Below are 27,372 nucleotides of genomic sequence, written 5' to 3' on the forward strand. Positions count from 1 at the left end.
TTCCAAGTTCAAAGTCAGGCTTTTGTCCTAGTCCCAGATAAATAACTAACAAAGAAATGTATAGGATTATAGATAATGCAGATGGTGACTCTAGAGATACACTAATGGGGAGTCATTATGTCTGTTTATCTAGTTCCTGTACAGCGCATGTCCACATTGCTAGTAGGGAGCCCTTCTATCTATCTGTCTAGTGGCCGTACTGTGCATGTCCACATTGTATGTTTAGTTTAGCATGATCCGGCTCTCCCTTTTCTTGCCCTCCTCTCATGCCATTAGTTTCCCTTGTCTTCCTAAACTCTTTTATTCTTACTCTCATATTAAATATGTGTGCATGGTTTTATGTATCTGTATAAAATCCAGGAACCACAACCGAGAGAAAATATGCAATATTTATCTGTGACTGTCTTAGTTCACTTGGTAGGGCTGTCTCCAATTGCATCTGTTTTTCTATAAAGGACACGAATTTGGTTTCTTTTTAAAATTAATTTATTTATTATGTATACAATATTCTGTCTGTGTGTATGCCTGCAGGCCAGAAGAGGGCACCAGACCCCATTACAGATGGTTGTGAGCCACCATGTGGTTGCTGGGAATTGTACTCAGGACCTTTGGAAGAGCAGGCAATGCTCTTAACCTCTGAGCCATCTCTCCAGCCTCTCAAATTTGGTTTCTTAATGGCTGAAAATTTCACTGTGTATGTGGACCACATTTTCCTTGTCTGTTCCTCTGCTGTTGACATTTGGGTCAGCTCCAGAGCATAGCCATGTGAACGATGTGTGATAAGCGCTGATATCAGGATTTCTGTGCTGTGTCGTCTTGGGAAGCTCTTCTTTTGCTGACTCAGTGACAATGACAATGTGTTCATAAAAATAGATTCAGCACTTAGGAATGGGAAAAGCTGTTGTGTAGGCAAAGAGAGGCAGATGCTTGTTTTATTTCACATCTGTTTTGTGGTGATGGTTCTACAGTTTCATATATGACACATTCTTCAGTAGCAGGGAAGCAAGAAGTTGAATTTGAGAAACCATAGACACATTTATCAGTGTGTTGCTGTTTATCTCTATTTCTATCTATATTTATGGCATTGTCAAGCCATCTCTGCATTCATAGACACGTTTGTTAGGCTTTCATGCTTTAATACCTGTTAGTAAACCAGTGGAGAAAAGAACCCTCATCGATACATTGCTAGATCGATTGAGACTCCCTCCAAACAAGGCTACACCATGATACTCTGTGAACTTGCCCTGGCACCACCATGTAGACCTAAGTTTCATAACTCCTCCTCCACCTCTTTCCCATAAGTTATGCCATTTTAGAGCTTTTATGATGAGTCGTTATTTGTGTGAGATTGTGAATACCTTGAAGGTGAGAAATGGATTTTCATCTTATCTGTAGCACCTAAAAGTGCCTAACATATCACATGTTCCCAAAATCTATTGGTCAGAACTGTTGAATGTGCTCAAAAGATCCTTCTTAGCTAGCTGGAGAGTAGATAGGTATTTGTCAAAGCAAGGTGTAAGAGGTGAGTGTTTGAATAGAGTGTGAATGACAAGGGTTGACAGATGACAGCCTCCTGGCAGCATTTCCATTTGAACTGGAGTTGCAAAATGAGCCCTGCTCATGTGGTTGAGGAGGGACATTCCAGACAGAGCCCTGTAGTTGTGATGCTGCTGTACCAGGTATGAGGGACGTGTGGGAGTTTGTGACTTTAGGAGGGAGAATTGGAAATAATGCAAGGGGATTATTGTGTGAAGACCTCAGACGTTAGACATTATTCTCAGCTGGAAATTCCTGTGAGACAGTATACTTAGATTATTTAGAAAAGTGAATGTCATGACTCCATTTGCGGAAACATTTGAGGAGTTTTTAAGCTTTGAATATCTTATAGGTACCTTGCACCAACCAGTTGTACCCCTGGAATTTCTAAGATTTGCATAACAGTCGCCACAGTTTGCCAAAGCCAGCTTGAGACTACCTGGGGACATAACGTCCATGCTACAAAGGCCCTGAGGCATCATATATTTTCCTTCATATTAGACTTACCATCTAAAGGAAAGTGTGATGGGTCTCAGGGAAGAGCTCCCATTGTGTATTTTCCAACTTCTGTCATCAGAGGTGAACAGGAAGAGCTAACAGTGTATTTGCTGAAATGAGATGGATCGGGTAATTCCTTAATTAATTATTTAGTTGTTAAAGTCAGAAGCATTTCTAAGTAGATGAGCACAGCACAATTAATGTAGAACAGTATCTATAGTTTTTATTTAAGTTTCATCAGGGTGTCTAATGTGACCCAAACGTCTAAAGAGAGCCTCCATTTCAGAGGGACAGTGCTTCATGGCGAACACCTGTCAGCAAGGTCTTCATTAGTTGAAGAATACTTTGGAATGTCCTTTGTTAACTTTGTGCTAGGGTGAATAATAGCATCTTACTTATTTAAAAAATTTAGGAACATTAATTAGCCACAAATAACACATAAAGCAGTAGTGATGTTCTTAAGTTGGTACCCATAAGTTGTTTATATCTATACACTGATGTATTTTTATATCTTCTCAGTTTCATAATTAAACTGTAAATAAAATAAAGTAGCACAATTTGTGTCACTGCACTTTCGAAATCCCATCTTGGAGTTCTACTGGGAGTTTGTATTGCTATGACTCCTATTTACTTATCGATTGACCAATATGCTTGCGCAACACAAAGGTTCAGCGGTCCACTTCCTCTGAGACTTTTTTGTATAGGGCTGAACAATTATGTAGCCAATGTCTGGGAAAGCATAAGCTGTGTTCTGCTTGAAGGAAGGCATCCTGCAAACCCGACCGTGCCACTGTTCTCGCGGGGCATGCTAAACTTCTGAAGAGACATCTTTTCTCTGGGGTTCATGTTTGCCAAGGTTGTCAGTGTGTTTGATGACTGTGCTACTGGCAAACGTTTTTATGTATTTCTGCTTGAACATTTTTAGTACTCTGTAAATATTAGACTATCAAAAGGAGAGCATATGTTTAAAGACAAGTTGGTACCTAGTGTGTTCAGCTCCTTTCCAGCTTTAGCTGTATTTCATTTTTTTTTTTTTTTGGCACAAGCTGTAACTTTTACATCATCATGCTTTGGATTGCTTTGTATTCTAGATGCTTCTTAGAATGTTTCTCCCTTTCTCCTCTCATCCTACACGGTCACACTGGAGGGACATAGCTTCTTTCCGTAAACTCCTATGGCATCCAAAGAATTCATTATGATATACAATAACACCAAAGCCACTAGTTTCCAAGTACAGCAGCCTGTCTCAGCAGGAACAGGGGGTGTATGGTGTGTTTAGCAAGCAGGCTTAAAACAACTCATTTACAGAACTGTCTTGCACACACTTTCTGAAGTGAGGCTATCCCATCTCTCTTGCTGTCCCTTCACCTGGTATCTTTATCTATCATGAGGAGTGGAAGTAGACTGATTCTATTGAAAATATTAGGGCATAGCGCCACGCTAATCAGACCAGCGCAGAGTCACTTTGTTCAAAAAGCTTCATACCATAATGATTTTCATATGCCGTGTTGTAAGATGTCACACTGATGACAAAAAGCAGTCAACCCCCTGTGGCCAGACTGTGTCAAAGTTAGAAATTCTCTATGAAAGGTCTCAAGTCATCCATAACAAATTTAGTAAAATGTTTATTTTCCCAAATATACAGAAAAGCTCGATGAGACCAGCCTTGGGTTCGATTCTAAATAAATAATTAAATAAATGAATGAATAAATAAATATCAACCATGAGCTAGGCATGTGAGCATGTGAGCACTGCCTTACTGCCGGCACATCATCTGAGCCGATAGATTCTTGGGCTCTGTTTGAGTGCATGATCACATGACTTTTTCTTTTTTTTTTTTTTTTGGTGTTTTGAGACAGGATTTCTCTGCATAACCTCCTTGACTGTCTTGGAACTATTTTTGTAGACCAGGTTGTCCTCAAACTCACAGAGCTCTGCAAGCCTCTATCTCCTGAGTATTAGGGTTAATGGCTTGAAGGCATGATCTTCTGATGGCTTCTCTTGCTTCTACTTTCTTAGTTCCTTTGTCCTTCTTGCTTGTCTTTCTTCCTCCCCACCCCCACTCACTTTTGAGTGGATGAATCTTGATGCCTAATCTCTCTGTGTGGATGGATGCTATAAAGTAGTCCCACACTAGCTCATAACTGAGTATAATAAGGGGTTCTTTATTTAGGGGTAGACTCACAACAGTTCACAGTCCTCTGCATGAATGGGGAACAGGAACTGAATTGAGCAGCAGAGGGAGGGAGGGAGGGAGGGAGGGAGCGAGAGAGAGAGAGAGAGAGAGAGAGAGAGAGAGAGAGAGAGAGAACATGCATGGCACATTTTACATCTGCATTTATAGTATAAGAGACCATGCCCAAGTGGTATGGTATCTTAAAGGTTATTGGCTGAAGGAGTTCCCACAGCACCTCTAAGTAGAGTGAACAAAAGCAGAGTATGGCTTATGATAGTTACATTTTTTTCGATCAAATATTTCTGTTCTTTGTTTGCAGAAACTATACTTTTTATTGCAGTTATATAGAAACAGCACTGTCCTCATCAGGACTGAGCCATATAATTGGAGAAGGGGTATTTAAGGAAACTTCACAGCAGTGTGTGCTCTATTGGCTAAAAAGTACCAAGCAGTAGAGAGAGACTTCCATATTCACCCAAAGGCAGCGAGCGTGGGGGGGGGGGGGAGGAGTGGAACTAAAAATAATGACTATCCAGGGGATTCTAAATGCATGGCGTGTCACTGTGTTTCAGCCCCTGTGTTGCATGCCAGAATGCGCGGAGGTGATGAAGAAGCAGAAGTCTTACTACAGCAGCGAGAGCAGCTATAGCAGCAGCAGCAGCAGCAGCAGTAGCAGTTCAGAACTGGATGAGAATGAAAAGGAACTGTGCCAGAAGAGACGGGAGCAAGCCCCGTGTAACCTTAAACACACCAGTCACTGCAAACTAATTCAACAATCCAGTAAGTCAATCTCTCCTACGTTGATACACGAAGAGCTATAGAATTGAAACTCTCGAACTCAATAAAAAGTCCTTGGGCCAAAAGAAGTGTTGTCATGTGTGAGGGGACCCGTATTCTTCTACCCCTTGTGTTCTTTACCTGGCCAGAGCCCAGTCCGTCCCCTCTCAGACTTTACAACTAGTAACTGGATGGAACTAAGGCTCCTTCCTCCTATCTTCTGTAGTTTGTATGCTCAGTTGTGGCATGGGTTTTAGAAACCTGTGCCAACTCTTTTAGGCAGAATGAGTTCTCGTTGGGGGCCACATCGTCTCTGCTTCAGTGTCTACCTTTTGTCTGCTTCGTTTGGCACTGTCACCTAGTTCTGAAGCAGTTGAGATCTTGCTCCTTCTCACTTCCATCCTGGGTAAGCAGTCACTCAGGACTTGGGGCACATCATGGGTATTTAGGAAAGCAACCAACTTCTCTCTTCTCTCTCTCCCTCTATTTTCACTCTCTTTCTTTTCCTTTCTTCAATCCCAGATATCCACGGTCTGGCCTCTTGATGTGGCACTCACTCTCAAATATAGAACCTAATTATCTCCATTTTCCTTAAAAAAAAAAAAAACACCACTTCTGAACTAGGACTATCTGAACACCCATGCCACTCAGCCATTTGCATAGCACACAGTGTCCCAAGGTTTCAAAGTAGCCAGCTCAGCATTGCAGTAAACATAGCTGGAGCCTTTGCACATCTGGTTCCCAGCAATGTTTAGTAAATATGGGGCCTGATAATGTGTTTTAAAACTGGCCTTCGAGACATGTAGCAAAGAGCCCCAAGGAAAGAAGAACTAAAACATGAAGAATTCAGAGAAACAGCACTTTGGTTTTATTTCTCCCCAAATATTCCATAGAGATACATGTACCCTTGCTCTTGTCAAGGAAGGTTTGTATATTTGGAGAGGAAACAATGTACCATGTTCCATCATATTGACTGAAATTTTCCAAGTATCAGCAATTGTAAGTTATACTCCCTCGCTTCTTTTCCTTAAGGATCCCGTAAGTGTGTCTCTGGATGGTATGACTCAGTTTTTATTCTGGAATCTGACATTTTTATGTTGAGATTTTGCTGGGTTTTAGATCGCTTCCCTGTTAGCTAATGTGACTATTATTTCATAGCTTGAACCTATGAGGGCTACGGGTCAGGGAGAGGAAAATTTCTGTAGAGTTTTACAACTCTGGGACTGTTCTATGCTCTGGGGCCAATAGTCTAAAGAGCCCTGGTCAGATAGAGTATCATAAGGTAGGAGACGGAATTAAAACACATTTTGATGTAGAAATTTTAAGTCAGTCTAATTCAATTACATATTTATACCCTTATTGTATATTTAGGCAGAGATTATAGCAAGGGTTTCACTTTGTTTCGTATTCATTCTTTAATCTTACAGTAGGAGTCTCATAATCACAAATCCTCCATAAACTGATGACCAAGGACAAAATCCAGACCAAGAGTAACACTTTCTTGTGCAGACAATGGACTTAGGGTATTGTTATAGCCTCACACACAACATAAAGACTTTCTTCTCCCATAATTTATAGATGTTAAGTCAGAACTATGTTTCCTAATCTACCTCCAATATATCAAACTACTCTAGTTTTCTTGTCTGAATTTCCAGGTATGTAGGTGAAAAGCAAAAATCTGAGCTGATTTGAGAAGATATTTTCTTCTGACCAATGAGCAGGTTTTACTTACTCAATCCTTACCTTAGGCTTACAAAGATGGTAGACCTACAGTGTATCTTGGAGCAAATGGTTTAGAATTTTTTTTTTAAGACATGACCTTTGTATTATTGTTGTATGTTAAATATGTGACCTTTGTAACTAATATTTTTTAAGGGTAAACTGGCCGGTTTTCTGTTCCAATACAGTGACTGTTAAAGAGTTCTGGGTCACAGGTACAGAAGGAAGTTAATACTTGCAACAAACAAGTTTTTTTTTTTTTTTGTTGTTGTTTTTAAACAGCATCTCCTAAAACTTGAATGAGCGTGTATTTTATGCTCTGCAGAACATAAAGAGTTTTACTTTTACCACATGCTCCCAGTATCTTTTAGAAGTGCACCCCTAAACCTGCCATTCATAACCGTCACCTTTACGAAGTTTGAATTCTTTTCAACAGCCGATGAAGAGAGATATTTGGGTATGCAACCTGGCTTCATGTGAGTTTAATTAAAATATTTCCTTAATGAAGACTGACCTATTCTCCAAACAGAGAACAAATCCAGAATGGAGGATCTGCAGGACAAACGAGCAGAAGAAAAGATAAAAACGCTGACAGTGTTGAGCAATTATCTTTTTCCAGGTCATGAGCCGCAGCAGTGTTCCCAGAATGCACAAGGGCAGATAGTTGATGGCTTCATTAGATATTTATTCTGATAACAGTCCTGTTCTTTGACTTAATCTTTTTCTTCGCTTAAATCTTTTGCTGTTGAAATTATTTGTGTGTGTGTGTATGTGTGTGTGTGTGTGTGTGTGTATGTGTGAGAGAGAGAGAGAGAGAGAATAAGACTACACCAGTTTGCTGCAGCTCTTTTTACTAGTTTATTGTATTTAAATTACATTAAAATATTCTTCATAATATTCTTATGTTCTGTGACTCTAATTCTTGGCCTTGGATTCTATACTTTACCTCTTTACCCTGTCTCTGTTCTCCTTTCCTTCTTCCTGTGATCTTTGCTGCAAAATGTAAACTCTCCCAACCTACACAGAGACTCTAACAGCCAGTTTCCACCCAAGGCTAATCGATCATTGTGGCATTATAGGAAAGTGGAGGCTGTTAGCATTAAGTGGTGAGGACTTTAGGCCGCTGACCTTGGCCACCATCTTGCTGTGGTCCTTTGGGAAAAACAGACAATAGAAATTTCCTCTCCTGGCTAGAGAGATGGTTCAGTGGGTGAAATAATCGCTGTGTCAGTGTGAGGACTTGAGTGCGGGTTCCCCGGAAGCAGGTGATGCCAGGCGCAGTCGCATGTTTGTAATTCTGTGTTCCTATGGCAAGATGCGGGGGAGGGGTGAAGCCAGAAGAATCCCTGTCGTCTGGTGACAGCTACTCTCGTGCCCACAGCTGAGAGTGATGATGGTGAGAAGACCTTGTCTCAAATAAGGCTGAAGGCAGGAGCTGAAAACTGAACTCTTTATGTGTGCCATGGCTTGTATGTTCCTGCACTCAACATACATGAACACACACACACACACAGACACACACACACACACCCCTTGCAGAGGTTTCCGTAAAGCATGACATTAAGGTGCAGGACCTTGGAGGATGCCTGGCTCACAAGTGCCTCATGAGTGTGCATCCCCTTCCTTGTTTCTCGAATGCTTCTCACATTAAGAACTTAGAATTGAAGTCCTGTCTGCAGCATTTCCCGGTGCAACCGTTCTTCCTATGCCAGAACTGTTTTGTACCATGTGCGCTGTTCAAATTGAAGAATTAATTCCAAATTTCCCCTCTTGTGATGGCGTCTGGGGTTTGACCCTTGTTATCCAGCCACTGCCTGGTCTAATCATTAGTCTCTGGTGACCGAATAGGGAGGAAAGTGTACTAACAGCACCGCTTCTCCATCACCGATAGATTCCATGAGGCGTTCCGTCAGCTGCCCTCGGTCCATCTCTGCTCACTTACCTTCCAACCGGGATGTGCGCCCCTTTTCTTCTCAACAAGTGATACCGTTAGCACGACCAACTTCAGCCTCTCGGTCACATTCCTTAAACCGTGCTTCCTCCTACACGAAACACCTGCCTAACAGTACCGATACCAGCTCTTCCAGCTCCCACTCTCTGGTGGTAAGCTATTGATCGGTTGTGCCCTTTCAAGGTTGCAGAAAACACTGTACTCAGAATGTAGGTGGTAAAGGGATCGGTTGAGCGGATGATGAGTGGAACCCCTGATTTCTTCTGCATTTTGACTTATGACCTTGGGAAATTGTATTGTTCACGTATCGTAGACCCCAGCATATCACAGACCTCAAGGATGTGTAGAAAGAAGCCTTGCTTTATTTCCCATTTCCTGATACAGGAGGGTGATGCTGTTGGCAACCACCCGAGTAAATGCATGGTTTTGCAGTGTTTTATTGGCGTCTGTAGACACAAGCACATTTATTGTATGGAAAATAACTCTTAAGATACTAGATCAGTAGTTTAAAAACTGATAAATTATATTTATAGAGCCTGGCTACAGTGCTGTTCAGAATGCTTTCTGCATACTAAATTAACATGTCGTAGCCCCTTTTCAGCATAAACTGCAGAAACTTATAGTTGAGGTAGTCTGTGGGTCTATTATATTTTCCTGGAGCTAGACCAGAGATTTAGTTAAAGTCTTTGTTTCACTAACACTGATGTCTCCCAGGGTAAAACTCAGGAAGTCAACTGATTTTGTTCATTTTATAACAATGACTGATTTTATTTTATAAACCAAGAATTTGCAGTAAATGAAAGAGACTAGGAAGTCCTTTAAAAATACTCATATTTAATATTTATACCTTGAGCATGGTAAAATGCAACCAGGAGGAAATATAAAATATATCCTTGCTAATAATAACCAATTTGATGCTAAAAATTCACAAATGTCCATTTAAAAAATTTAAAAGCACATCATTTTTACCTAGAAATATCTTTTAAATGATACTGGCACAGTGAAGTAAGACCCCCCTCCACATCTCTGTATTCTTTCAAATTTAAGAATGAGTCTTTGCGGCAATTGAAAACAAAAGAACAGGAGGACGACCTCACAAGCCAGACCTTGTTTGTGCTGAAGGACATGAGGATCCGCTATCCAGGGAAGTCAGATGCAGAGTCTGAGCTCTTGATAGAAGACGTGAGTATCCAGCAAGCGTGAGCATGTGTTCCTTGCGACCGGGAGACAGGATCCGCTGGCAGAATGCTTGCTGGTCAAGCATGAGGTCTTGAGTTGGATCCCCAACACTTACGTTAGAGCCTGGCATATGACGTGCACCTGTAGTCTCAGCCCTGGGAAGTGGAAGGCAGAGACAGGACGATTTCAGTAATTCTATGGCAGTTACCCAGGGTACCTGGTGAGCCCCAGCTCCCAGTGAGAGTTTGGATCTTAAAAACCCAAGGTAATTGCCCCCTGGAGGACAGACAACCAGGACTGAGCTCTGCCATCCACAGGTGTGCATGTTCATGCACAAGCATGTACACACACACCAGCATGCATGTGCACTGCACACATATGTGCATGGACACATGGCTCCCATGCATCGAAACAAAAATGTGTTTTCTTGCCGAACTGTACTTAATTGCATAGGAAATGTAATTCTATTCCCTTTAGGCCCCAGAAACTTTTATTTTAGATATTAGGAACATTTTGTCATCTAATGAGGCTGTCAAGTGAGAATAATTAACATCAAATAACTGTTCTTCGCGATCAGAGAAATATCAGGATAAACTTTTCCATGGAAAAGTTTACTGAGTTGAAGAAGTCTAAGGTGAAAAGAGATGCGAGGATAATAGCAGCGCCCTGCTCGGAAACGACAGAAAGATTTAAAGGTGATGCCTAGCACACCATGTGTTGGAACAGTCTGGCTGGGTTCTTTTCATTTGCCACCCAGCGGAGGCTTTGGAAACGGCAGTTTCAGAGGCTCAGCTCCTGTCTTGGAAAAGAAAATCTAAGGTTACTGAAATGATTTGGTAGAAGTACATTTCTTTCCTGCACCCAACACGCTTTCTAAATGGCCATTCTTGGGTCATTCTTCAGCTATAGAAAGCTGTTTGGAGTAGGTTGTGTTTTTTTTTTTTTTCCCAGAAGACATAGCACCATCTAGTGGTAATATGAAGAATAACAACCACAGTTTACACTGGCTCATTTTACTGTTCACATTGCTTTATAAATCAAGTGTATGGAAATAATAACAAAACAAGAAAAAACTTTCTTGTTGTAAAGATCCGTAAGAGCATCATATTTTTGTTATTATGTTAAATGTTTTGCATTTTTTGGTGATAATGGCTTTTCAAACGTGAAAGTGGTATGTTGTCTGTGGGGGAGCTGCTATTTGCTACAACAAAAGAAACTTTAGGTTGAGTATCAGGCATTGTGCTGATATGTTTTACAATTTTAAATTACACTTATTTTTTGTTTAGTGTTTGTATGTGCGTGAGCCGACACATGCCATGGCATACTTCAGGGAGCCAGTTGTCTCCTACCGCCAAGCGTGTCCCAGCGCCTTAATTCCGGTTGTCACACGTGGCAGTGGGCACCTTTGCCCAGCACTGTGCCACCAGCTGGATAAGCGGTTACTTATTTTGGCAGTATTTATTTTTAAGGAAAACCAGTAACTTTGCACCAGATACATCATTTTCTGTTTGTTTTTATGATCTGCCATTTTCTTTTAAAATTTTTTCATTTTATTTGTTTGATACTTTGCTTGCATGCATGTGTATACACCACATGTGTGCCTGATGCTCAGAGGTCGAAAGAAAGTGTCGAATCCCCTAGAACGAGAGTTACATTTATGCATCACCAGATGGATGCTGGGAATCAAGCCCAGGTCCTCTACGAGGGTAACAAATGCTCTTAGCCACTGGGCTATCACTGCAGCCCTGCTAAGGTTATTTTTTTTTATTAGAAGATGAGAACGTAGAACTAATATTTGTGACTATTATGATTATAAAGAAGATTACCAGGCATATGTAATTAATGAAACATAACTAATATTGTACATTAGATTCTTTGCTGCCTGCCTACTGTGTTCCAGACTTGAATGTTTGCTACAGTATATGCTACTAGAATATATGTTGAGAAATGCTGTTGTGATACCGGTCATACAGAGAATGGGTTAGTAGAATCCTAATTGGATATAGGCTGACTTTTAATGTATTATTTAATATTCTATTACTAGGTGGGTAACATAGCAAGATGAAAATCCTATAGGCTGGATTTCTGTCTAGAATATGTGTGTCTACAGATTTCTGACTTATATTCATTGAGTGATATTATTCTTAGTGAAAAGGAAGGAAAGGCTTTGGATTTAAAACCTCTGGCTTGTGCAAGTAGTGGAGTTTCACTATAAGTAGTCTAACGGTGTTTCCACTGCAGAAATTAATAGAATCGGTGCTAACACATTTGTCTACCGCCTTGGTGAGCATCCTAGGTTAAATCTGTTCACGTCTTTCCCCCACAGATCATGGATAACTGGAAGCATTATAAAACAAAAGTGGCTTCATATTGGCTCATAAAATTGGACTCCGTAAAACAACGAAAAGTGAGTGGCACGCATCCCTTTGCCCTTTGTGTGTTTATTAGGCTGAAACCTGTGGCCAAATTCATAGCAATTTTATATGTGAACATTGATTTGCTTCTGTTAGACAAGGATTTAGATCGTGAGGATGAAAAGTAGATTGAGGACAAGGCAGTTTAACTGTGCGGAAATCTGTGGATCCGTGTGGCGGCAGAGGGCGGGGCAGGAACAGAGATCATGAGTGGAGATTAGCTTGAGGAGCAGAAGGGCCACAGAGGCAATTTTCTTATTAACATATATTTATATATGTGTGTCTATATATGATAATTTAATTATCTTGTAAAATGAACTCATTTTTTGGCTGGAAAAGTAAGTGCTACAGTAGCGGTACGAGATGAGCTAGGATGGCGAGGCTTTATGGCTTGCAAGAAGATCAGGTTTTAGTTTTGCACATGAGAGGCGACTGGAAAAGTTTGGGAAAACATTTATAGTTCGATTAGTAATTTTAAAGGGCTGAGAACTACTTGAGAGGAGTCAAACTACGGCAGCGAGAATGTGGCACAGTTGGAATAGAAAGGAGCCAGGATTCTTGTAGGGTAACTGAGGCGGGAACGAGGGAGTACTTAGCACAGTGGTGCTAGCCTGGGTGGGATTCTGCCCATTTGTCGTGTGGGTTTATGTGTGTATGTGTGTGCCCGAGTCTACATTTGTGCACCACATGCATCCAGGACCCCAGAGAGGTCCAAAACGGTGTCTTATTCCCCGAAACTGAAGTTCTGTGCACGTATGAACCTCCATATTGATTCTAGGAGTCAAACTTGGGTACTCTGCAAGAACAAATGCTTGGGGCCATTGAGTCATCTCTCCAGCCCCCTGTTTTGATCTGAGATATGTTATGTTGATGTACTGATTAGATATCAAAGCGATGATAAATGTGATATCATTTATGAAAAGTGATGTTCATATGAACATGAAGACAGAACTGAGCTTGGGAATGGAGATAAGAAAGATTAGGAGTCTATAAGGTAAGGGAATGGGGCTGGAAGGGACCACATGGAGAGTTTGTTAGAAGACAAGAGCCTTGTGGGAATGAAATCCCCTCTGTGTAGGAATTGGGGGGGGGTCTCTGAAGATGACTGAGAAGAGACAGGAGGTGCAGTGTGGAAAACAGTGAGGACAGAGTGTCACTGAAGCCCAGGAGCGTCGTCCTCATGGCAGACTAGTGGGCCATAGGCCGTGCTGGAAGTTGCCTCTAGGAGGTGAGCACCAAGTTCTCTGTCATTTTGGGCAAACATGGAGGTTAGTGGTGATCACAAATTTCGAGGAATGGTGGGGAGCAAAAATTAGCTGGAAGGGATCCAATTACTGTACTTAAAAAGGGAAGAAAAGCTCTAGCTGCTGCAGGCAGGTTTCAAGAAATTGGGGGAAGAAGACAAAAGGAAATGGTGGTAGTGAGGAGAGAATTTAAACCTGAGAGGGTTTTTCTGCCTAACGATGATTGTGTGTTGATGATTCGATGGCAGTGGCCTGGAACAAGGACCGCCAGGGTTAGGCAGCACAAAGTTCCTGAGTAAACTGAGGTTTGGTCTAGCCAAGAGCAGTGTTGTAGTCAGAGGGAAGATGAGGGGTCTCAGATGGCGGGAAAAAGTGAGCTCTGAGGAGAGAATGAGGTACAGCTGCAGAGAAGACTGGGAGGCGGGCATTTTACCACAGGAACAAAAGCAGCTAATACAATGATGTCAAAACAATTGGTTATTTCACAAGAAAATAAGGGACAAAAGGAAATGCAGAAAGATGACTATAGTCGTAAAGTGGGGAAACAGCGTCTTAAGAAAGACCTGACAAAGAGGGGTTAAAGGGAAAGCCTGAAATGTTTAGTTATTGCCACGCACCGGCCCCCTCCCCATCTGCACTCTATGCGTTAGAACCCAGTTCACGAGCTTCGGGCAAGGGGCTGGAGGTTGAGGAAATACTCGCAAAGACAGACCAACACACGGACCTCTAATCGCTGGTACAAAAGCCCCTCTTTAGTAGCACCATGGAGGCTGAAATACCCTGCAGTCAATGGCCAACAGGTGAAAATTCCATCCTCTGATCCTCGAGGCTAGGTACAGCTTCTAGTAACTTCAATTAGAAGGCTCTAGCAGGGAAGAGAAGCTGAAGGCCAGGACTCAATTGGTCCCAACAAGTTATATGAAAATTTAAAAATCACATGTAGTGGTTCTTCTCTATAGCCCCAGTGTTCAAGAAGCCAAGGCACGAAGGTTGTCCCAGACCATTCTGGGCAATACTGTGAAACCATAGCTTAAAAAATCAAAACCAAAAACCATACAAATGGGGGGACAAGACCATCTTAAACCAAATTAAAGAGTGAGGGTGTTGAGGCGGCGGGGGTGGTTTGAGGAGGAGAGATCGATTTAGTGCATCTAAAATGAAAGGTAAGAGGGGTGAAGCGGTGATTCTTACTAATCAATCAGCCAAAGACAAACTGGTCTGCAGAAAGTAGCACAGTAAAGTGCATAAGAAGGCTATGTAGAGACAACTTAATGGATCTTCGAACAGCCAATTAGCATGTAAATAGATCCTTGGCCTCACTAATGATGAAGCAATAGCGGGTGGAAACTCTCATATTGGTCAGAATTAATAAGATGGCTATTGCACACCAGCGGGACTAGCAGGGCTAAGAGGGCCTTTACTCTGCTGTCAGTGCATGGGTCTAATGCTTCACAAAGGTCATATACGGGACCTGTTAGATCACAGGTGCTCCTAACCTTGTGACTCGGAAAAACCATTTCTGGCCCGTGTCCTGTCGATTTTCATCCTGAATAATAGAAAAGATTTCCACATATCAACATTAGAACAGTGCTATTTAGAAAAGTCAAATACCAGAAGCAGCTGGAGTGGCTCACAGTGGGGTTTATGGTTAAAAAGACCTGGAACATCCATGGAATTCAGTTGCATTTGCTTGAAGACTATTCTAGAACCGTCCATGAGTAGAATATAGAATTCAAGCCCGTGACTTAAGACTGGCGGAACAAACATGGTAGTAAAATAACTTGAACATTCTTTGTCATGGGGGAAGGCACAGCATGAAGCAGGTTCAATGCAGGGTCTATGGGAGGCTGATGCCTTCTGCTGTCTGGTTCTCCTTCTGAATTATCTGGAGATAAGATGGACCATGTTCATGTTGGAAAAGAGGGAACCTATTGAGTGTGTATGGCCTCCATTTTTCATCTCTGTTTCCCCCATGCATCCTGAATGGTGAGCTCCAATGTGAATAGGCAAGTGACATAAAAATTCCAGCAGTTTCGGGCCGATATTTTGTGAGCTCAGCTCCTAGAAGCTTTCTGCAAGGGTGGATAATGTCTGTGTCTGTGTGTTCAATACAGTAGTTACCAGTTGCAGGAGGCTACTGAATGCTTGAAATGTGGCTACTGTGACCATGGAATTGAGTTTGTAACTTAGTTTTAATTTATTTAAATGTGAAAATCCAGCCATGTTTATTGACTTCTGCATTTAAGGGTCTTAGATAAAAATTTCTATGCTGTCTTCCCACTTAGGAACTTAGAGAGGTTGTGAGAGGATCCAGTGAAGTTTTCCATTTGATACTATCCTAAAAAGATACCCTATATTAAAGAAACAAGTCACAATACATATTGTACCATATTCATTGCCCCAAAATTAACCTGTCTGTCTGTCTGTCCATCTACCTACCTACATACATACCTGGCATCATTTTTTTTAAAGCAGCCATGTAGTAGCAAACCCTACACTCCCAACACTGAAGAGGGAAAGACAGCTGGATGAATATACATGCAAGGCCATCCTTGTCTACGTAGCAAGCTCCAGGCTAGCCATGGCTACATAATGAGATCCCATTTCAAAGAACCCCTATTGTTTGGACTCTGCCAAATTATGATAACTCATTTCTAGAGTAAAGTTAACTGAACCAAGATAAAGGAAGAGATGCTATTTGCTGTCATTTTCCCATTTTCTTATGTGTTTTTATATTTTTCAAGGTACAATGAATGATCTTTTTTACAAGTGGAGGGATGGCTGAGAGAGATGGACATGTCTGACTCCATGTCCCAAGGAAGTAAGGAAAGGAGGTGGAACTAGGCTCTGATCCCAGGCCTTTAATCCATTTTGTGGGTAGAGGGGGAAATATGGGCATAGTTTTCTAGGCTGCTTCCTGATGACTGGGGGCACCGGTAATCTTTGAAAGCCCTGAGAAAATTTAGGATTATGGTCAAATCCTGACTGGAGTATTCAGTGAGGCCTGATCATCTCAGCCATCAGCCTTGATGCTGTTGTGGATGCAGAACTCAGAAGCAACTGCAGCAGATGTTCTTTGAGATATTGAGTCCGGGCCATCCACTCATGTCAGACACTGATCAGGGGGTCTTCCTTGATCAAGCCTGAGTTTCCTTAACTGAGAACGAATCCACAGCCTCTCATTTCCTGTGGAAATAAAAACAGAACCTCTCTCCCTAAGTAACATGTCTTTTGGCTTACATTTTGAAGTCAAGATATTTTTAAAATATATAGGTTGGTTTAATCCAACAGCATTTATAATCAAATGTCTTTTAGTAGCTGTTGCTCCTTCCTCAGCAGTCAAACAATTCAAAGACAGCATAATAGCATACAGTATCAAGATTCTCTGTGTATTTTCTATCTTTATGTGGTTTTTCTTTTTGCTATATTTCTTTTATTTTTATTTTTTAATTTTTGATTTTTTTTTTGATTTTTCGAGACAGGGCTTCTCCGTAGCTTTTGGTTCCTGCCCTGGCACTAGCTCTTGTAGACCAGGCTGGTCTCGAACTCACAGAGATCCGCCTGCCTCTGCCTCCCGAGTGCAATTTTTGATATTTTTTTGAGACAGGATTTCCCTGTGTATCTTTGGCTGTTCTGAATTGATCTAGACTAGGCTGGTCTCAAACTCACAGATATCTTCCTGCCTCTGCCTCTTCCTCCCACATGCTGGGATTAAAGGCATGTGCCATCATGCTTGGCTACTCTATTTCTTTTTTAAAGGACTTTCTCTAATTTCTTTTCTCTCCCAAGCCTACATATGTTTTTAAACACACTGTAAACAGTCTAGAGGTATTCCCCCCAACTGAATTTGTCTTTACTGTCTATCTCTGTCTTTTTTTTTTTCTGACCACATGAGTCTTTAGTCTGCTAAGAGGCATGACTAGGATTAAAGCTGCGGCTTTGGTGACTGGTTCCCCCCATTCCTTAGCTTCCTGAGAGTCTAGCTTCATGATGGAAATATTGGCAGGAACTGTGCTTATCGCTACAACATTGTGGAGTTTCTAGGTCCATGATACCACCAAGAAGTATGTCACTGACTGTTCAAAAACATGTAAGTGTTTGGTAGCACGGCCTCTTAAAAGAGCCACCATGTTGTTTTTCCTGCTAATGCTGAGTCAGGTATCCTCTCTTAAAGGAACTGTGCCTCTGCTTGTCTCTAGCAAACAGAGCCTACAGGAGTAAAGAGAGTTGCCAAGCAAGGAGCTGTGCTTGAGTCTGTTTTTGTCTATGTAGAATCTTTTTTTTTTTTTTAAAGCTTTCTCAGGCTTTATGTGGAAATTTTTTGCTAAACATTTGGGTACCATTTGTAGCACGAATAATAAAAACCCAGAGACAGATATTGGGGTCCAAACCGAAGATCAGAAATGCAAGGTAAGACTAGAGAAGTCTTACCTCTCGCAAGGCTGGGCGACTGCAGACTGAGCCCTGACCTCTGTCTCCTCCCATTTATAGTCCCCTTTAGTGCTGGGATTAAAGGCAGGTGACTCCCTAGTACTGGGATTAAAGGTGTGAGCCACTGCACCTGGATTTGTTTTTCCTTTGATTTTGTGTAGCCCAGGGCGACCTTGAACTCACAGAGATCCACTGCCTCTGTCTCTCAAATCTTGGGTTTAAAGGTATATGACACCACTGCCTGGCCTTTTAGTGGTTTAGTTTTACCTTCTGATCTTCAGGCAAGCTTTATTTAATAAAACATAAATAAAATATCACTATAGGCTAAGATACTATCAGCCACCTGCCTGGGGTCCTTCTGTTCTAACCAGAGGGTCTGGGTGTAGGAAAAGAAAACTTCTGTCAGTGCCGGATGGTTATGACCAGAGCCACAGCTCTAGGGAAGGCTGAGTAGACCATGAGACTAACAGCCAATTCTTTAGAGGCTTAGGCCCTCAGTTTGGAGGCTTATACCTCCGGGCTCTAACCACCCGTGGATTGGCACTTGGCAGCATATGTAATCCTCAATTTCAAACATTCAAAATTTCAATGTCTGTCCTGCCTCTCTGGCCCGAGCACCTCAAATAGAGTCGGTTTGCTCTAATCTGTCCCAAAGTGACCAAGTCTCATGGATAGTCACTGGCGGGAAGTTTGCTGTACACATTCGTGAGACCAGTTCAGTCTAGATTCGGTGTTTGAGTTTTCTTATCAGCAAGCTGGCACCTGTCTGTATCCTCCTTTCTTTAGTAACCTGGCGTATACACGAGTGCAGCCACACGTGAAATGGTACTTCGTGTTTTGCATGTGGTGTAAGAATGCTGGTAAATATGGGATGAGCATCTGATGGACTTGGGTAGAATGCAGTCTGTGAGTAGAAAGGACTCTTCCGTATGCTTAAGGGTCATGCTTAGTAGGATTTGAAATTTCAAAGTGAATATAAGTACTTGCCTGTGAATTTACTAGCACACGCATGTGCTATAACATCAGCTCCATCATGGCAATTTACTACACGAATACTTGTGTGCTCTTCACTTAAGAGTTCCTGAGAGGCTGTTTGAGGGGATGAAGAGGCAGTACCAGTGTGAGGTTCCAGGATCTTTATTTTCAGTTTATACAGATCTTACTCCCATTTTGGACTCCCATTTTGCTACTTCCTTGGTCAATTTCTTTCCAAAGGTATTATATTTCCTGTGTGTTTTAAGACACAATAAAGTACCCATTCCCCCCCAAAAACGGCTAATAATGTCTCATAGTTCACACTAGCTCAACAGTTATGGTCATTCTCCTACACGGCTTATTTAATAGACAATTCTAGTTTGAGCCGAAGAATTCATGTCTTGGATTTGGGCACTCAAAGAATAGGAAGGGCTGATATTAATTAGAGAAAAATGGATCTTGCCAGGAGGCCTCTGGATGTGGTGGATGGAGAACTGCGAGACAGAGGCTCTGGAACCTACACGTGCAATTCATTTGTAGCAGTTTTTCTTGCTGTGGTCATGGTTACCACAGCTCCCTTTCCTTTGCCTCAGTATAGCAAGAGACGAGCCCACCTGGGAAGAGCAGCAGGGAAGGGCTCTCAGCAGCTGTCCTTGCGTGATGGGGTTCTTCTATGGCAGGCCTGCTTCCAGCGGTCTCTCCCATACGTCTTCATTCGACTCTAAGTTGTCAATTGTGTAGAACTTAACATCTTTGTAAAAGTAACTGTGCCGAATTGATAGCTCTTCCACCAACGTCTGTGAAAAGAAGCAAGGATGAACACACCCATGGACATGCTTCATCACAGCAGCCAACAAGGGAGGCACTGAGTTTCACTGTAAACAAAGATTTATGGTTTTAATTAAATTTTTAAACATTTTTTTCCCTGCTTAATCCAGAGTATGGAAATTAATTACCTGAAATGCTTAAAATGTACCTCAGGCAGGAATAAAAGTGTTGAATTATCATGTTAAGGATCATTGGGACACATTATAATGTGACTAACTGATTTATCTGTATTATAAATTCAATGTATATTTTTTTCTCCATATTTCCAATGAAATCAGAAGTGGAGTGAGTACCAAATGACTGGCGAAACTATGTTCTTTTGGTGACAAGAGGGCTAATGTAGCACGCCAAAGCGCACTGACCAGAAAGCTTTATGTGGGGAACAAGAGAGTCAGTGGCAGGGGGTGGAAAGAGTCCTGGGACTTAGGGGAGTTTGGACGTGGGTTTGATAGGTTCCTGCCTTACTCCTGGTGGCTTATTAGACCTTCTCTGACATGTGTAGCTCTAGGCACTGCACAGCTCATGGGAGAAAGAGAAACATTGTGTGCACTTGAACTTTGTGTGTACGGAATGTGTAGGAAGGAGCTATAACTACGGCCTGTTGACTTCCCATATTGATCCGTGTCTAATCTGGTGTGACTTCCTTATAAAGCTAGAAAACATATCCAAGACAGGAAGAAATAAAGAGATGTAAATCAGCCATAGAATGTGCAGTTAGATATTATAAGATGTTACCCTCTTAGAAAGCCAAAGGTTTAATTAACGTATTAGAATTGGATTAACCAGATACATCATTCTTTCAGCTGTGATAACAGCCAATCATCACCGGTGAGCTCTGCCACTTTACTCCGCTGGGAGGCAGTTGCTAAGCAGGGATAATTAGGAGTGAAGGAGGTTTCCAGGGGGAACACCCAAGAGAGATAAATGGGGAGGGATCTGAAGGAGGCAGGCAGAGGAGTTCAGCCTGAGCCCAGGTCAGACACTTGCGAACAAAAGGGCTGGCTCGGATGGAAATGACCTCAGACTTAATCTTGAGAAGGCTTTGGCCGCGCTGATGGAGAGAATAGACAAAAAGCTGCATGTTGGAGGGTTGGCCCTGGGCAGCAGTGCCTGGACTGTGTCCCAGCTTTGCTCACTCCTTGGCTGGGAGCAGCCTAGGTAACGCGTAGGCAGTAGTTCCCCTTCTGAATAAGAAAGCATCAAATGACCGAGCTCTTTAAAACAGATTGATCTGACTCACCTGCATCCATGGCTGTCACACAAGTTACTTGATTTAATTTGACAAGCCTTTATTGATTGCCGGTTTTGTTCATGAACTCAGCTAGGTGCTGTAGGGTCTGTGGAAATTCCTTCATTTATTTTCTCATTTAATCATGGATTCTGCAGATACAGTGGAGGGATTGGCACATTCTAAGCATTGGTACTTCCATTCTGAGGCTACTGTTGAAATACATATTTATCTTTCTTTTTCTGTTTCAGGACAGTGACATTGCTGATGCTTCATTAGAGAACTGTGAGATTCAGAGCTTACCTTGCCAGACTCACAGAGGCTCCCACATGCTTTGCCATGCCTGTGTGTGCACGTGTGTGTATGTTCTTAAAGAATAAAGTGATTTGCCTTTCTTCACATTTTCCTTAAGGGGTATAAAATATACATTTAATTCCTGGAGCTCAGGAATTAAATACTGAGGCGAGTCCTCGGTGGGTGAAGGTGAGAACAGTTCATCTTACTTAACATCAGGCTGTGGTAAACCCACAGTTGTGCAGTCTAGCTTTCTGCCAAGAGCCGTGCTGCAGACATTCCGGAAGGAATTTATATGAAGTCTGAGTGGGCCGCCGCGTTGACGGGCTGTGAAGAACACCCAATTTGCTGAGAAGCACATTCTCCATTGCCATAGTTAGGCACGAACTAGGACCGGGGGTAGAGAGGAATCAGCTATCTTGTCATTTTCCATTTGCATTTGTTTTAGGGCTCCTAATGGAGCCTTGTTTACTAGTGCTTCTGGGTAGCAAATTCTCTTCCACACCTACCGTAGCTGCCGCTTGCCGCCTGTATTTCAGGGCTGCCGTTTCCCTCCTCTGTTTGATTTGGGCTGACAGGGATGCCGTTCTCAGCGGCACATTTTGTGTCAGCAAATATGCCTTCACCCTATAGCCACAGCGGCTGCACGCGTCATTACTGCGGCACACAGTGATTTTAATGTTGCTTCCAAACCGTCTTCACCTCTTGCCATTATTTGAATTTAGGGCCAACTGCTCAGCCGTAGGTGGCAGTTTGTCATTCAGCATCTGTAGTTGCAAAATATGTATTTGTCAGTGTGTTTTATGCCTTCAGATGTGCTATATTTCACGCAAAGACAAATCTTTTCATTTTATCAACGTTGCTATTCACTGAATCTTCCATTTATTTTTTTTCCACAGAGAGCTTAATGTTGGATTGGGATGCTCTGAAAATTCATTTTATATGAATGAGACTTAGGTTTTATAGGTTGGCTTTGCTTGGGCCGCAGATAGGCATGAGGATCCAGGTTGGCCGTTTATTATTATACTTCACAAATTATTCAGCTCTGGACTGGGGAAGTAGCACAGTGGGGAGAGCCTTGCCTAGAGAGATCTCAGAAGCTGAGATCTGAGTGACTTGTAATGTAAAGCTCTGAGTTCAATCCCCGGCTGCACATGGTGTCACATGCCTGTAATCCCATAACTCGGGCAATGAAGGCAGGAGAATTATAAATTCACTGTTATTGTCAGCTCTATAACAACTTTAGGGCTAGTTATTTAAAGGTTAAAGTTGTCTAACAAAGATCATACCAGGAATCCAAAAGTTTATCACTAACAGAATAAGCAATAGATTTTCCTCATCCCAGTCTGGGTTTGATTTCTGGCCTGCCTGCCCTTTGCCTTCCTGTGGGTAGTTTGCTGAAGATACAACCATCTTTGCTTGTCCATGATACCTTTAAGCAGTCTAGTCCAAATCCAATGGGCATAAAGGACAAGAATGAGGTGTCTAGCAGCCTTGTCTGTACAGTGACTTCACCTATCTTCCTAAATGTCACTTGTTATAATGGGTCTGAATCTAAGAAGACAAGGTCAGGGTTTGTCTCCCAGGCTCCTGCTGTTGGCCCTTGAGAACACAAGACTGTGCTGCAGTACTGCGAGAGACTGAGGTCTGCGTGACTTGTGATCTTAGAGAAGTTGCTTTCTGATCTGGACGTTGCAAGTTTACCTAATCATTGGTTGGCAAAGCCTAACCCACTAGAACTCACTTGCCGATTTGACAGGAAAGAACATATCATTTTTCTATATATCTTGCTTTCAATATTTTCATCTTTTCCTGTAGAAATATTAGTGTGTGTGATCATTGATTCCAGCCTCAATGGAAGTTTTGGGAAGGGGCCATGGACCAACAGTGCTTATGTTATGGTTTTGTTTTGAGATTTAAGGATTTAATATATGCACCTGTGCCTAGAATAAATCTAAGCTCTGGTTTTTGCCTCATCTGCATAGGTTTTGCTTTGTAAGCAGTTGGTAAGTGGTAGACCTTGTTCTAAGCCTTTGGGGACAGGGCAAATGTGTGACTGGGCAGGGCATCATTTCTCTGTTGTTAGCTGGATGAGAAGTTAAAGTCGGGTGACTGATGGAGGAAGATCTGGTCACTGAGGGACCCTGCTGTGGGTTGGTGGTAAGTAGCTTGTCTCTACTATGTGATGCTGTCTTAAGATACAGAATTCCTAATCTGACTACAGGGCAAGGTCCTTCAGGCACCCTTTCCACTATTGCTTAGGGTCTTACAGAGAACCACAATGGAGCATTGGTCTGAACTCCTAAAGTCCAGTCGAAGAGAGGGAGGAGTGATAATACGAGCAGAGAGGTCAAGACCATGATGGGGACACCCACTGAAACAGCTGACCTGAGCTAGTGGGAGCTCACCAACTCTGGCCTGATAGGGAAGGAACAAGCATAGGACCAAACTAGGCCCTCTAAATGTGGGTGACAGTTGTATGGCTGGGGCAGACTGTGGGGCCACTGGCAGTGAGACCAGGATTTATCCCTACTGATTGAACTGGCTTTTTGGAACCCATTCTCTCTGGAGGGATACCTTGCTCAGCCTAGATATAGTGGGGAGGGCCTTGGTCCTGCCTCAAAGCAATGTGCTAGACTTTGTTGACTCCCCATGGGAAACTTTACCCACTCTGAGGAGTGGATGGGGAGTGGGATTAGTGGGGGGAGGCAGAGGAGGGGAAGGAGTGGGAAATGGATTTGTCATGTAAAACGAGAAAAGATAGTTTTTCTAAAAAGAATTTTAAAAAAATCTTAAAAATAAAAATGAAAAATAAATCTAAAAAAAGATCCGGAATTCCCTAGGCAGACATGCAGATACTGCTCTTGTTAGCAAAGAGCTTAGCTGAGGTTTCAGAATCCCGAAGAGGAGGCATTTGGATTCTTTTCCTTTGCACTGTCAAAGTGGATCTTTCTAGCCCATCCCCTCTCCTAAGACCAGAGCTCGGCTTCAGAGGAGGCCACTTGAAAGCGGAAAGCAAGGAGAATCAAAGGGGAATCCAAGTTCCCAGTGCTGGTCTGTGGGAAGGAGCCAAGCATCTATATAGCTCTCCCAGACCAGGAAAGCCCTGCTGCGCCAAGGGGCTTGTACGGCCCTTGTGATGACTGAGGAGTTTTCCTCATGACCATACTGGAAGGGAATGTTGTAGATTAGGATACTAGAGTATTGTGCTCTCAATTTTCCCCGAGACTAAGAATAGAATACATGTAGTCACGTGACCCAGAGAATCTCTTAAGTAGTATGACTTGCACACTGTGTGGCTCAGGACAGTCTGCTAATCCACACTGGTTACCCTTCCGTTTGGTCCTTGTGAATCATGTGTGATCACCAGGGGTACATGTAAAAAGGAAGAATAAACACATCAACACATCGTAATCCAAATGCCTTTTTATTGGAAAGATAAATGTCTCTTATAATTTAATGGAAAAACTAGTTGCTTAGGGTAATGTTTAAATCTTGACTATTAAGAGCATCATTCAAATTTTGTTTAATTTATTCTTTTTTTTTTTTTTGTTTTTCTGTGTAGCTTTGGAGCCTGTTCTGTAACTAGCTCTTGTAGACCAGCCTGGCTTTGAACTCACAGAGATCCACCTGCTTCTGCCTCCCAAGTACTGGGATTAAAGGCTTGCGCCACCACCTCCCGGCCTTACATTTATTCTTGAGATTAATTTAGAATAACCTGTAATGGGCTACTTTTTTTCTTTCATTCTTGATTTTTAGCCTATTATATGATTCACTAATATAGTGTGACAGAAAGCGGAGAGGAAAGGTGAGAAATGATTCAAATTTTTATCATGTTTTCTGCTGCTGTCCGTTCCTACGTTGCACCAATCATGAGTCCTGCTTTCCACATTAAATATTGCAGAGCATTAAATGAATAGCTTAAATGAAATTTAAAACAGCATAAATTACATTAATGCCTGATATGAATATTACATTAGTATTTTTGTGAATAATTCACATGGAAGTGTTTTTTTTTAAATCCTCTTTGTAATTAAGGAGTCACTGTGACCCAGGATAGTGTCTATCAGGAACTGCAGCACTATCTCTGCTCCGTCCCCGTGCTTACTGACGAACCTCCACATACTGCAGGATGTGCATTTCCCTCCCTGTGTCGCCGTAATGGAAGCACAAAGCCACTGTGGGGCTCACACACTTCCCTGTGAGGGGCTGTACCTGTGTAGTCTGGTATTCTGTCAGAAAGAACAATATCAGTCTGAAAATGGGTTTTTATCAAATTGAGTTCTAAATGGCTGTTTGCTTGAAATTGAACTTGGTCATCAACAGCCAATATCACTTAATATTTAGTGAGTGCCTACAGAGACAAATGGCTCATACCCTTCTTCCAATGACTGTTTATTCCCAGAGAGAGCAGCTGTGTCTTCACCTGTCTCTACGTACTTGTGAAAGCAAGTTCCCCCAGAAGAGGGAGACAGATCCTTTGCACCCAGAGTTCAGAGGGTTGTGAGCTGCTGGAACAGAACCCTCGTCCCCTGCAAGAGCAGCAAGCCCTCCCTCCAGTGCCCTCCCTGCCATGTTTTGATCTTTCACTTTAATTTTTATGGGAAATATCCATAAGTTGATAAAACAAAATCTTAAGGAAAAAACTAATCATCGTTAAACTTGTTAAAACAGTTGTGTTTGTTGATGTCTCTTTTTTGTTTGCTTGTTTGTTGTTTTTCTTTTTTTTTTCTTTCTTTTTTTTTTTTTTTGGTTTTTCGAGACAGGGTTTCTCTGTGGCTTTGGAGCCTTTGTTTGTTGTTTTTCAAGACAGGGTTTCTCTGTAGCTTTGGAGCTTGTCCTGGAACTAGCTCTCATAGACCAGGTTGGCCTTGAACTCAGAGATCCGCCTGTCACCGCCTTTTGTTTGTTTGTTTTTTTTTTTCCACACAGGATTTTATTAAGTAGCCCTGTCTGTCCTGGGAAGTTCTCTGTAGGCCAGGCTGACCTCACAGAGACCTGCCTGCCTCTGCCTCTGAGTGCTGGGATTAAAGGCCTGTGCCACCACTGCCTGGCTTGCTGATATCTCTTTCTTACAATATTCAGTTAGAAATATGTACTCCAGCACCTGATCATTTGTCGTGAAAAGCTTTCTTCATGTCTGTTAGGGCCTCTTGAGTCTCGCTCATTGGGTTGATTCCAGTATTTCTTCTCCATAATATCCTCATCAGGTTGTGCACGACCTGTGCTTTTGTTTCATGTGTGTGAACCTAACATCTACAGCAGCCAGCCCCCATCTCGATGGCTTCGCTCCTCACACTGACAGCATTGGGAGGCTGTGGCCCTGTGTGTGTTTTTGTATGTATGTGAGTGTGTGCTATATATTGTTGATGTGTGCATACGCATACTAGTGGGGCCCAGAGGTCTTCCTTGATTTCTCTCCAGCTTATTTTTTTATTATTTTTTTCATTTACTCTCCTTATGTGTGTGTTTGGGGGTGCATAGCTGTTGTGCACATGTGGAGCTCAGGGAAAAGCCTTGTGGAGCTGATTCTTTGCCTCCATGTGAAAATAGGTCAGCAGACTTTGACTGCTGGGTGACAATCACCTTTACCTGTGAGCCTTCTAGCCGCCCCTCCTACCTTGTGTTTTTTGAGACAGATCCTCTCTCTGAACCCAGAGGACAGGCCAGTGGGCTTCAGGGATCTGCCTGTCCGTGGCTCTCCACTCCTGAGATCACAAATGCGCCATGGTGTCTGGCTTTTCCTTTACGATATCTTTAATGAATTCAGGTTCTTTATATTAATATAATCATGATGTTATGCAACTTAGTTTTTTTCCCACTCAGGGTCTAGAAGATATTTACGCACTGACATTTGAATGGTTGACTTTTTTTTTTTTTAACACTTGACATTTCAATCCTTCTAGAGTTGGGATTTGTGATTTGAGTGAACGAAGGCTTCTGCTTCAAGTGATCTTTCCCATAAAGCATTTCTCTCAAGGTCTCCACTTGTTTTGGTCCTTCTCCTCTTCCTCAAGTGGTGTCACTGACCAGTAGACTTGCACAAGTGTGCTGGTCTGTGTTTCTGCCTGTGGCTTCTTCTTTTCTCTTACTGATTCTGTCTTCGTCCTCTTCCTCCTCCT

General features: G+C 42.2%; 1 protein-coding gene across 2 annotated transcripts in view; it reads left to right on the forward strand.

Annotated features, from left to right (window-relative positions):
• Positions 1-27,372, forward strand: part of Ttll7 (tubulin tyrosine ligase like 7) — a 103,795-nt gene that overhangs the window by 58,975 nt on the left and 17,448 nt on the right. For both annotated transcript variants that reach the window (XM_050160101.1, XM_050160102.1), the window contains exons 15-18: positions 4,783-4,990; positions 8,598-8,809; positions 9,705-9,839; positions 12,163-12,243. In XM_050160101.1, coding sequence (XP_050016058.1) covers positions 4,783-4,990; positions 8,598-8,809; positions 9,705-9,839; positions 12,163-12,243 — 636 coding nt within the window. The remainder of the gene's footprint in view (positions 1-4,782; positions 4,991-8,597; positions 8,810-9,704; positions 9,840-12,162; positions 12,244-27,372) is intronic.

The sequence above is a fragment of the Alexandromys fortis genome, unplaced genomic scaffold (assembly GCF_014885135.2).
Source record: "Alexandromys fortis isolate MF-2015 unplaced genomic scaffold, M_Fortis_MF-2015_v1.1 scaffold_124, whole genome shotgun sequence".
Classification (NCBI taxonomy): Eukaryota; Metazoa; Chordata; class Mammalia; order Rodentia; family Cricetidae; genus Alexandromys; species Alexandromys fortis.